We start from the raw sequence: 13,620 nt of genomic DNA on the forward strand, positions 1-13,620 counted from the left end.
ATTTGAGCGTCTAGTTTTTTATCCTCTTTATTACTTTAAAACGCCTTATAAACACTACAGTTTTATAAAAATTAAAATAAAACTAACAGCACGAACATAAATAATAAAAACATGCAAGGTAATTAATGTTTTAATCACTAGCGGAGACTAGGCGCTCCAAATAATAGGAGCATAAGTAGCGTATACAGCACTTATTTAAAAAAAAGTGGTTGTAAGATCGTTTTATATTTTCATAGGTCTATCCACATCATTCGGGATTATTTGGGAGAGACACGCAGGTAAGCTACCTATACTATTAATTACTTACGCCTCTTCTTTTAGCCGCAACAATGTTTCTTTTTAATTCTTCATTTAGTGCGTCACATTAACAAGAAAATGGACATTTTAGTTTTTAATTAAAAAAAACCAAGCTGAATTATAAATTGTAAAAAAGTATTCAAATATATTGGACTTAATTTCACTAAAACGTGGTATTTGATGATATTTATTATTGTCTATAACATTGAGTCTATAATATAGGAATGGGATTGCATGCAGACGATTGAAGTTATCATCATCGCTTCCTCTCTTCTATCGTGTAGGTTAAGAGGTGGATTACCAACCTCATCAACCTGGTCTCAGGGTTATAATTGAGCCGCTAAAGGTCCCATCACATTATTTTTATAGATCTATATTCAACAGAAAAATTGTTTCGGTGACGTTTAAAGCCTAATCTATTTCGCTTCGTCGTCATTCTCTATATTATTGTGTTCTTAAAACTCAGCTAATACACGTCTCTTCGCACAATAAATTCTTATTACGTTAAAAAACTAAATTGTCCATTTTGATATTATTCACATTTTTACATTCAATAACTTATTTGTTTTATTATACGTGACGTACTTATTGAAAGTTTTAAAAAAAATGTTGATTAAGAAGGAAAAGGAAGAGGCGGATGTAATAATAGTTTCGGCAGCTTACCTGTGCGGCTCTCTTACGATCCCTTCTTAAGTGGGCAAACCTATAAAGCGTAAAAGAAATTATTACTTTTGGTCGTTTGCCCTAAGTTAAAGTAGCGGCACGCTTTATAGCCGTTTTGCCGTCTGTCACGCTCATCAAGTCTCGTATTAATTAATATCGACGTTAAAGGAGCATATAGCTGTCCTTTATTGTGTTCATCAAGTTTCGAGAGAATTGCTTTACTTTATTACCTATGTCAAAACAGCCATCATAGCATGCTGTTAGTTTAAGGATCAAAAAATCGGCGAAAAGTTTCGAGAAAAGGTAGGTAGTGCCTGCCCTTGCGCTTCGCTTTGCTCGTCTTGGCTGCAAGGATGCTAGGTTATTAGCCCATCATCTGTTAAAATTACACCATTTACACAGGAAGGAATTTTATCATTACAGACTTGTTGTTTTAAAATTGACTAATATGAGTCCGTAATCCGCTTATGAAACATAATTTTCTTTTCTTCATATGCCTTGCAATGCAATTTTGGGTAAACAAGGCATTTTCCATCATGCATGTTTGAAAATAAGTACCTGATCCCGTGTACCATTTCAAGCTGCATGCATTAGAAGTTTATCAATTATTCTAGATATTTTGAAGATCCTTGAGGCAAGAAACATATTAACGAATCTTACCAAACAATTACCTCAGTAATTTATCATCTTAACATAGTTAGAAACCAGACCATACTTTCCAACTGTTTGTCATTTATCACTTATCCTAAAACAACTTGGCTTTGTACAAATTAAGGGAACGCAAATGTCAGGACAAATTGTGTCCATCCTTGTCTAATTATGTAAGGAGGCCTGCAAACCTTTTTAGAAGGGTCAATAGGACATCACTGTATTTAGCCCCTCATTTTTACTAGTGTAAATGGGCTTAGGACTACGTAGAAGGTTATATATAAGCTTAGAATAAGGAATAACACTACGTTTAGAACAGCAACTCTCCGCTCCCCACCAGCGGCTGAGATAGGTTTATCTCACCCCCCTCGGTCTTACTTTAGTCTTGAATCGTATGGGCCTCAGAAGTCACACACACAGTCACGTCAATGTGTAGTATCTGTCTAAAACGAGATGTTTTGTATAAAGTGTCCGGGGTGTGGTATAAAATAAAGAATATACCAAAGGTCAAAAAGGTCAGGGGGTCACCAAAGTATCTACTTTGACGCCAATATCATCATCATCCTAATAGCATTTTCCCCGTCTGCTAGTGGAGTACTTCTTTTTTTCTTCTGCCCCTTCATCCAGTAGTCGTGGATGGTATTTGCGTATAGCGTGAAGATCTTTATGACGTCAGGCCCCTCCGTATATCTCATAAATCATGAGGAAAATTGGATAGGTTAGTGCTAAATGTGCAAGTGTAGAAAACAGAGTCAGGTTATACCACCCACCATATCGTTTTTAAAAGTACGTAAATGCCTTGGTATTTCTTACGTAATGAAAGATAGTTTTGTGTGTTTTTGCTATCATGATCATGGTTAACGACAGAGCGGATTTAGATTTTGGAGTCAGCAAAGTCACGCACCGGGCTAACCGATAGAGTACCTAATTTTCAAAGATGCTTAAGAGTAATTTCCATTTATACAACTGCATACATTTCGTTGGTGTCTATGGTGTCCTAGTGAGCTACAGTCTTCTAGCTATTGCACGCGGAGGTAGGCACGAGAAGAAGTAAGTAGGTACATAATAATAAGGGTCGTCTTTAGTCACGTTAATTATTGTATGCTAGATTCTACCATCCCACTCTACCTCAGTAATTCCGTAACTTTCGAGGTGATGCTTTTTTTAATAATAATATAGGCTCGCGTTTGACCACAATCTCACCTAATCTTCTTCTTATCGTGTGGGTTGTGAGGTGGAATACTAGCCTCATCAACCCTGGTGTCAGGGTTACTATTGAGCCGCCAAAGGCCCCTGACATGGCTCATTTAACGACTACTTACTTACATCAGTAAGTAGTAACCGGGACCAACGGCTTAACGTGCCTTCCGAAGCACGGATCATCTTACTTTCGGACAATCAGGTGATCAGCCTGTAATGTCCTAACCAAACTAGGGATCACAAAGTGAATTTTGTGATATGTCCCCACCGGGATTCGAACCCGGGGCCTCCGGATTGTGAGTCCAACGCTCAACCACTGGACCACAGAGGCCGTATCTCACCTAATGGTAAGAGACGACGTTGTCTAGGGTGGATCACGCTTACCTAGCAAATGCCTATTCACTCTAGCCCTGAAGACTCCCAGATTATAATGAGTTGGAAAAAACAGATGACGGCAGACAGTTCCAGTCCTTTGCTGTTCGCATCAAAAAGGAAGAGGCAAAACGTTACGTGCTATGTCCACAACATAAGGATGCCGATGATAAATACCTGCCGACGTCTAGTTATCCGTAGATGGAATAGAGTGGGTGGAATTACCTCGTGAAGTTCTTGAGCACACTCACCGAAGTGTATCCTATAAAAAAACCGACAGACAAGCTACCCTTTAACTGTAGCTTTTCTCTAACTTAAACTACTTTGTTTCCGAAGAGTTTTTTTAACTCCATAGTTTTGTTTGGAAAAGTTAAAATAATGGATGTGATCGCAGCACGGGTAACTTGATAATTCAAAGTTTCTTGTTTTTTGAGCACATAATAAAAAGTGAGGTTACACTAGACATATATTAGCACAGATAGATATCACACGATGAACCAAGTAAACATGTTTCACCGAGCTATTAATTAATTAATTGTTATATATGAAAACGATTCAGACCATGTTTCTGAGTTGACATCACGTGGAATTTTCCGTCGCAAAAATATGGAACTGAAAATAATTAAAAAACACACTAAACTATTCATGAATTTTCCGGAAAATTTCACTTGATATCAGCTCAGAATCATGGTCTGAATCATCCCCTTAATATTCGTGGGGGTCACTAACACCCATACCTGCTTGTATGGGGTGTAAGTAACACCATCGTAGCGAATTCTTAGAGGGATGATTCAGCTCATTATTCTCAGTGGAATTTTCCATCGAAAAAGTATAGAATTGAAAATATTTATTATATTAAAAAAATCATGAATTTTGCGACAGAAAAATCCACTGGATATTAACTCAGAATCATGGTCTGAATTATCCCCCTCAGTATTCGTTACGATGTCACTAACACTACCTGTATGTGATAGACGGTGAACTATATCGGTTGTCCATCTGTATTGATTGATTGTCAATTGTGTGTGTAATACTTGTACGAAAAGTCGACCCTATTGTTTTCTATTGAATTTGTTTAAATACTATCCGGGCGACGTCATCAATACAACCGGCAGCATCGTGCTCGTTGTTAGGTACTTAATTCGTAATTAAAATTCCAAAAGTCGATTTTTGATCATCTCAGACTGATTTTATTTCTCATTTTAGACCTAGTGAAATATCATATCGGAGATTTTGTTTTTTTTTTCTAATCTCTTTTCTGTCCTCCCCAGGTGTATTACGAGCGCGTGAACACACACAGTGCTAGCACGTCGTTCGCGCATGCGTGCTGCGGCCAACGTGACGCGTCCAGAAACCTGGTGCTGGACTCCAAGACGCCCATCACGAAAGTCCGCTTCAGCAAGGGGTTTGCCTTCGCTAACATTGAAGCTGCCAGTGGTAAGCAGTACTTTAAGTTTAATACACACACAGAGTAGTTTAGGCTTCAGTTTCAACAGAAAAAACCCTGTCCTAATATCTTAAAATATTCACAGTTTAATGCATTATGTGGATATAAAGAATTTACTTACATACGCAAACAAAAACTATTAGAATATAAAAAAATAAAAAATATAGTTTATGTTTTTTTTACCACGAAAACAATAGAAATCAGAGTCTATATTGCTAACAAGTATTTTTTTAAGTCTCGAATAGTCTAGTTAGAAAGGCTTGATGAGAAGGTCTGTATACTTACATTTATTTAACAGTTTGTAAGTAATAATACAAATAAAAACAAAAAAGCATAAAGCTACGTATTTGCTACGTATCATAACTATATAAATATAGAGTTCAATGGTAACAAAGAAAGAAATCATATCAAACACAAAAATCCTCGGTTGAAAATACAATTGATTTGTTTTCCTTGTTCGGACTTTTTTGGATCGCAGCCAGTTAATTGGATAAATGTCATTGAAACCCATATTCAAATGAATTCTATTTTATTATCAATCAAACGTATAATTAAAAATTTTATTTAGTTTGTTTGAAATATGAATTCCATTATCTTTTAAATGATTTATTTTTATCTTTTTAAGTTTCTAATAGAGAACAGAAGTAGACGGTTATATTACTACATTATAAAAGTGTTTTTTATACCTTTGGTTACTTTTATAAGTAAGTATAAAGTTTTTCTGCGTTACAAATTCCGTAGTTACAACTCTCTAAGTTACCGAAAAACCTTTTAAGCAAACTCCTATTTCTTAGGTAAAACTTGGGGTAAATAGTTTTGAACTTTACTTTGACTTAAATAGAGTTTAGTTAGTTGAAAATGGTGAAATTCTTCTTCTTCATGGTGGCTGATTATTTGATTACAGTTTGAGTTTAAGTTATGTTCATAATTTCACCGAAAAGTAACTTCGTAAACAGTTTTATTTTTCCTTATACGTGTACATTGATTTAAAAGAGGTTGAACTAATATTATGAGAGAAAGGGAGAGATGCCTTTGCCCTGCAGGGGTATCAATGGTGAATGCTAGAAATAATATTAATAATAAATAACCATACATGATTATATTTTCATTTTTCATTTATTTATTTTTTTGGATTCGTTTTATTTATCACAACGAAAAATATATTTAGTTTGATTCGCCTACCACTACTGTTGTTGTTATAACAAATATAATTATACATATAGTTTAAATTGACTCCATATGCAGCTAGTTATATCTTCAGACAACCGGAATACTTTTTATTCTGTCTGAAGCTATTAAAAGGCATGAGAGTCGAAACATAACAAACCAGGTTTACGAGCAGCCAAATTGGATGCGAAATAACTTTATTTTTCTGCGAAAACATTTATTGCTATTTCGGAAGAATGCGGCATAAATACAAAGACGGAGTTTAATAATACGTGATAGAGGAAGTTCCGGAATACACTCAAATTATTGTTTCAGAATTTGAAGATCAAAGATCGAGGTTTTTTGCGGAGCATGAAAGATTTGACGACTTCATGGAAATGCGCGAGGGTCTGGATTTAATTGGCGTTAGTTCTTTTAAGGAGTACATGGTAGCTTACAGGTACATTTTTACTTTTATTTTAAGAATTATATAGCATACTTACTCCCTATCTTCTTCTTGCGAAGTTATCAAGAAGTAGTCAACCTGATATAATCATTGTTGGATTTTGCAACGACAGCCTCCGTGGTCTAGTGGTTAGAGCGTTAGACTCACGATGTAGAGGTTCGGGTTAGATTCCGGATGGAGACATTGTCGAAATCACTTTGAGACTGTCCTTTATATTTAAGGTTATTGCAGGCTTGAAGCACCTGATTGTCCGAAAAAGTAAGATCACTGGTGGAGTATTCGGTACTTCATATTCTCTTCGGTTGATTAAGGGGAGGCATGGGCCCAGCAGTGGGATGTATATAGACTGTTTATGGTATGTTATAAATCTCGAGTTTCATGTGTACGGATAAAAATCCATGTAAATATAAACATAAGCATAAAAATATAGAAAATATAGTTAACACGGATGTTATTTCACCGGTTTTTTTTTATACAAAAAAGAGGAGTTGCTAACGAGTTCCACGTTTCCAGAGATACCGACCGCTGCCCGTGGTACTCATCCCAATTGCTCTTCTGGACGCTCTCCTGTCTACTCCTCTCTTGGCCGCTTCGCATCGTCATTGAATGTAACACAGCCTACGTTCATTACACGGTTAGTAAACTTTAATTACCTACGTCGCCTCACGATTATGAGTATTGCTGAACTAAGCGTTATTTATTGTTACAGATAACGAAGATATTCGGCACAAACTACGAATTAGATCCGAGTCGTCAACTAGATTTAGACACTCACCTGTCCGATACTATGCCTCCAGTTCAGACGAACAACTATGCCTGGGCTCTCGCTGATGAGCAAAGTGCCGTAATGTGTTCTGCGCCCCGTCCAACCCGCACTCTTCCCCTTTCCCACGCCTCCACTGTAGATAGCCTCGAGCTGTTCGCAGCAATTCGAGGAAACTGTGCCTTAGTGCCCTCCTACTCAGAAGCGATGCGCATCGACGCCGCTGTTAGAGAAGATCCTGTAGAAAATCAATCCAATAGCGGAGTAGTAGTAGCTATTGAATCTGAGACTAGACTTAATAGGCCGACTATGAAAGCGAACTCGTTCGACGAACCCACTCGAAGGCCGAGAGTCACAATAGCCAGCACGCACTCCAGCTACAACATCTCAGGGAACGAGCGGTCCAATGAAGCGAAACAGCAGAACAGGCGGTCCTGGGCGGGAGTGCTCACAACCACCAGAAGTGCCAGACAAATCCTCGAAGACTTCAGAGCGTCCAACGCCGTCAACTACGAGCCCATGCCAGAAACTGAAGGTAGACGGAATGGGGAGAACACACTATATTATTCCAGGGAATTGTCACCGACGTGTTCTAGAGATCCATTCGGTGGTCGAGCGCAGACCACACCGACTGACGAGCCTCCTTCCTACGAGGAGGCTTTGAAGCTGCCTGCTTTGAGAAAACTCACGAGGTCCATTACCGGTACTGATTTAGCAGGTCCTAGAAGGGCATTCTTGAGAGATGTTCTCGCGAATAGAAGGTCGTGCCTGGAAGGAGTAGGAGTACTATCCGGAGCCAAAGTAGTGAGGCTACCGTACAGTGAGCCTGGGGATGAAACACCACTATAGCGTTTTAGTGTTTCTCATATAATTGACTTTTTATGGTGCAATAAATTATAGGATGTTGTCTTCGTGTGAAAATGGAGGCCACTATTTATACAGTGAGATAGCGTAAGTAGGTATCGCTTTTGGAATTGGAAAATTTGAAAAATCGAAAGAGCTTGCGCAATTACTAGTATTCGATAGGTTTGTACGTAAAATTGGTAGATAATATGAAATTGAAATAGACGTTGCTTTATGATACTCTCTTAATGGTATAAAATAATCCGTCTCTACATAAACAAGAACTTATAATGTTGTGCTAAATAAATAACATACTCTTAATATATTTTCAATAAAATAAATTCCTGAAGCGAATATTCCAGCTATCAAACCACTTAAATTTTATTGCGAAATTAAATGGAAACAGATATGTAATAAAATAATAACCTTATGATATAATTAACGTAATAATGAATATTGTGAAATTATTATACGCTTCTGTTGAAATAACTCAAGTGCGAATGAAGTTCTATATTTATGAGACATTTGGTCCTCTATCACGGCAGCTATAAATTAAATACTTCATGCTCATCCGACATACGCAACTCTTAAATTACAGGTAGCTCGTAAACATTTTTCCACTGCGTTATTTCTGTACCTGACGTGGTTGTTTCATTCCGGTTGTTATCCGGTCCATGGCCGTATTCCTCTTTACTTAATAAAATAAACGACAGTCATTTCTACCACAGAGTTGTAAAAATAAAATAACTTGCTTGTTGTTACAGTTATAATAATAAAAGGTTTGTCTCCGCTGTCAGTTGTGGTTACCGATGTTACAATCGATACAATACATTTTGTATTTCTTCTGTGGCAGTAAGGAACTGGTCTGTAAGAAATTTATGTATGGATAGACGTCAATTTCGTCAGCATAAAACGATTTACAGAACGTGGAATTCATTCAGCATTTATTTTAAAATTATATTAAAAAGGCTGGTATTTTTGTATTTCCGTGATTATATTTAGAACTTTGTAGTTTTTATTGTCAATATTTTTTGTTAGGTGCCATTCTAACAGCGGAGGCTTGTCTCAAATTAAATGTGGTATAAGGCAGTGCCTTGTATCGTTGTTGTAATAGCTTTAGGCATCGTGTCGTAATAATATCGTCCCTCACTCGACATTTTGTCAATTTATGAGGAACAATATTTTTATGACGTCATAAATAATGGTGCACTCGTAAGTAAGTAATATTGATGTCTTAGGGGCCGATTACACTGATAAGTATTACGTAAGTTTTACTCACATTTTGGAAGTTGCTATTTATTTATAGATACATCCAAGTGGACAAGTAGATTTTGTATATTGGCTGAAAAATGTGTAAACTAAGGTTATACTCATAAACCGAATGTATATTGTATACTTTATTGTTCGTGATTAAGAAAATGCGGCGTTTCTTTAGGAAGCCTAAGACAGTTAGAAACGGTTTGGCAACGAAAATATAAAGCTTCATTTAATAAAACATCAAGAATTATATTGTAAAATTGGGAATAATATGAACTTCCGAAGAGAAATCTAAATGAAATTAAAAAGATCCATAATACGCAAAACGAATAAAAAATAAATCTTAAATATTTTACTTATGAATTTTCGTTGCCGACGTTTCGTTGAAAATGAATTTGTGATTAAAAATTACGTACCACAATTATATTGTAATTTTTCCAAAGTGATATTAACATAATTTAGGATATTTTGGCTAGATGACGCATGAGGTTCAATTATAATTGAATATTCGAGGAACCAATTAATCTACTTACTTAATATTTGAATAACAGAACATTATTAATTATCTACCTGTGAATTGAATTGAATTTTATTATATTACAATTACTTACTCATAATTATTTATTGAACCTATTTTCTTATCAAGTTTCCACAATATATTTTAAAAAGCTTGTAAATAAAAAGTTGCATTATAAGTAATTATTGTTTGAAGTGCCAATGAAATACTTAATGCTTATTTAGATAATGAAAGATAAATAAGTACTTGTATAAATTGAGTTATGAGTTGTTACTGCAAACAACTGAATAATACTTAATGTGCAGGCTATACAACGTATGATTCTTTTGATTTCGGACTTGCAATAAGTTATTCTCTTCTTCTTCTATCGTGTGGGTAGTGAGTTGGATTACCAACCCCATCAACCCTGGTGTCAGGGTTATTATTAAATTTATCTTAAGTGCATTTTCACTAACACAGTTGGCTCTACCATTCGACCAGACCATTTTAGATGCAAGAAACTGACCCACCTTCCCTAATCTTATTTGATTTATACATTTCCTGACCTCACAGAGATACCAACTTTTATTTCTGTTGACCCAATTTTGCGACCCAACAAACGGGCGATGCTATGATATCCTATTTTCAAAGTTACCGTAAAATGGTAATACTAAAATTGAATATAATATTAAATATTATTCTAAATAGAACATTCCACATTATTATTGATATTATATAGGAAACAAAATACTAAAGTAAATAAATATATTAATATTTTATTATTATTTTTACATAATATGAATTTGTTTACAAGCTAATTTTAAATTTATTTTGTTACTCCATTATTAACTAATGAAATGTGCAGTTGTGTAGTAATCACCATTACTTATGTTTACATAGGCTACAGAGATCATAACAATTATAACAGTAGCATTTATCCGGGTGTTTGCAGTAACAATAGGACGGGGTTATATTTGACTTCACATGTGCACAATGCAGTGCAACATTTTAGCACAAATGCTAGATAAGCATGATTTATGTGCAGAGTGTCAAGAATAAAGTAAACATTAAATACATTTATTTCTGAAATTAATGTAATCATTCTTTAGTTTGTAGTATACAAATTCAATCGGCTGCATGGGTTACGCCGTAGTGCGCGACGCATCAAATAACGTGGGCTTCGAGACTCAATAGCTGCACAGAAGGAAAATTTATACACTCGCTTACGTATAACCCGCCTGAACTATATAAACACCTTTCTTAAAGGACATTCCGTACCTGTAAGACGTTTCTATTTGCGCGGGTTATACAATAGGAACATTTTGCAACTCAGCTAGTCTCTCAGCATCGCTGTCTACATAAATAAACGTCGTGTGATATGTCTGTCGCGTTATAGCGGGGACAGAGGCTCGGTGGAACGAAGATTTGCTTAAAATGGCTGGCAGCAAATTGATGAAAGCACCAAATATCGGGCCTTGTAAGTTGTAACGTGTTTTCAAACATGCTTGTACCCAGTAATGGGTATATATACGTACAGACGATGATAACAATAATTGTTACATAATTACGTATCTTGACACCCTGTATGTTATATTATACACAAACTGTGAAACTTACTTGTAGATATTGGTATAAGTACTAAACATAAGTTATACCACGCTTTTTAATGTTGTCTATAAGCAACATTGTAATGTAAAATATGGTATATTATGTAGTTACGCTGAAAACAAAATATTTTCGATTGTAAATTGTCGATGAACAAGAGATGTTTATTATTTTCAATAAACTACGTTAAAGTCTATATTTGTTTTCACTTAAAACTTGATTGCTTACTTACAAATGTTTGATATAATCGAATAATACAAACAGTTCTGACTGAAATTAATTCGTACAAATAAAACTCATTTAAAGTTTCGACATCACTTTTGTTGTTGTATATTTTGGCGCTGATATTTACGTATCTATGCAGCGAGGTGAAATATACCCTTCAATATCTACGTCCTTTCTGGTGACTGATGAGAAGAATATTAAAAAAGGTAAAAGAAGAGTGCGCGATTTTATGCTATAATAGTGACACCAAACAATCTCAGCTAACCCAGTATACATAGGTTGCTACCAAAAAATCCGCATAACTACGCCACGCTGTGATGATCGTTTTAAAATAATGTACAGCAATTAGCTCCGGCAGTAAAGTTATAAATTAATTCTTAACTTCATGAGCACACTAATGTACAACTATATGCTTCTTTAACGTATTAATTAATACAAAACTTGCTAAAGAGACAAACGGCTGCTAGTGCCATCATAGCGTGCCGCTAATTTAAGTTCGTGTCGGATATGCTCATGATACATTCCAAACGTTTACAAATCAGTAAGTAGCTAAGTAGTAACCGGTACCTACAGCTTAACATGAATTCCAAAGCATGGATCAACTTACTTTCGAACAATCGGGTGATCAGCTTGTAATGTCTTAACCAAACCGGGGTCTCAAACTGATTTATGTGGTATGTCCCCATTGGGACTCAAACCTGGGATCTCCGGATCGTGAACGCTCAACCACGGACACTAGGGTACCATAGGTAAGTAAGTCGTTATGAATTCAGTGCTGAGCCCCAAAGCAGAACACAACGAGACAACGCGTTTTAACACAGTGAACCTCGTTTCAATTCTCTGGTCTATTTACATGAAAATCTTGTGTGGCCGACAACGCCAACGAGACACTGAATAGTTTATGAGGCCACATTGCGCAGATGCAAGTTTAAAACAAACAGGAAATAAAAACAAAGCTTTGTTATGTAGTATACTGGCTGTCGTATGAATAAAGAACCTTTTTAACTGACTGCCAAAAAGGATGTTCGACCCTTCGTGGCTTTCCTACGCCTTATTTAAAATAAGGTAAATGCGGCTAATTTCCGCTTTAATGAAAATAGTGCGTCTGGCGACGAATACAAAAACAAAGATGCTGCTTATCATTCTCGGAATACTTAGTTAATAAAGGAAGATTTAACTATATTCCTAGTAAGATAGAGCTCGTAATGGACCGGTTTCGGTTACGGTAAGTACTTAAACATATATAACTAGGTATATATCTGTGTATGTATATATAGTTTATTTATCTTTTTTAATATTTAACCACGTATCAGTTTGTTAAAATAGTTTACTACGTATATACATAGAGCAACACGGACCTCCGCTATTTCCATAGGGATATGGAACAATATGACGGCTTCTATCTTACTACTAAATTTTACATATGTGTATATTTCTCTAATAAAATGACAACAATGTCGTCCTTTATTGCAACATTGGCTTTCCATTATACGTAGAAATGAAGATAAAATGTGTGCTTATTTATCATACCTACTCGAGTGCAAAGCAATGTACCACCGCGCAATGATTTATGTGGTGCACAAGGCACAAACCGTGGTACAAACTGGACGCGCGAACGTGTGAAATTGACATAGGGAAAAATAGAGAAAGAGTAGGAAGAAAGTGAAAGTAAAAGGATTTTGATTTTCACATACACACGTGAATACACAATCACACACACACTTACTTTAAATGCATGCTACATTTTGTAACATGTATTAAAATGGTGTAATTTATTAAAACAGGTACAAACATAAAATTGTTATGGAATTGCGAAGTCACCTAATATAATCATAATGTCAGCTTAAAAAAGGCCCCAACCCTTACTTAATGCTACGAGTAAGTACGAGATGTTACTCCAAAAATATTGTTTTTTCGTTGTATTGTTTGTGTATAGAGCTTGTTTAGAATATTATTATGTTTATCCAACGCAAAACCTCAGGTCTATGTTTATGTAAGTACGTATTACCTTTCAAGATGATCTTGATCAAGAATAAACGTGGAAGTAAATGTTTATCGTAACAGGCAATCGTTTCACAATTATGATGAATATTGGATTGACAAATAAAAAATATTTTTTAACAATACAGTACGGGGGCAATGTCGAACATGGGTTGCGTATTTTGGCCTCGACCCTCGGGAAAAACGATGAA

At 35.7% G+C, this 13,620-nt stretch overlaps 1 protein-coding gene across 1 annotated transcript in view; it reads left to right on the top strand.

Annotated features, from left to right (window-relative positions):
- LOC126373303 (transmembrane protein 151B-like) overlaps positions 1-9,721 on the top strand; it is a 78,969-nt gene extending 69,248 nt beyond the window's left edge. The window contains exons 5-8 of the mRNA XM_050019407.1: positions 4,452-4,617; positions 6,110-6,233; positions 6,753-6,873; positions 6,949-9,721. Of these exons, the coding sequence (XP_049875364.1) occupies positions 4,452-4,617; positions 6,110-6,233; positions 6,753-6,873; positions 6,949-7,851 (1,314 nt within the window). The 3' untranslated portion in view covers positions 7,852-9,721. The remainder of the gene's footprint in view (positions 1-4,451; positions 4,618-6,109; positions 6,234-6,752; positions 6,874-6,948) is intronic.
- Positions 9,722-13,620: the final 3,899 nt, after the last annotated feature.

Source organism: Pectinophora gossypiella, chromosome 15 (genome assembly GCF_024362695.1).
Source record: "Pectinophora gossypiella chromosome 15, ilPecGoss1.1, whole genome shotgun sequence".
In the NCBI taxonomy this organism is placed as follows: domain Eukaryota; kingdom Metazoa; phylum Arthropoda; class Insecta; order Lepidoptera; family Gelechiidae; genus Pectinophora; species Pectinophora gossypiella.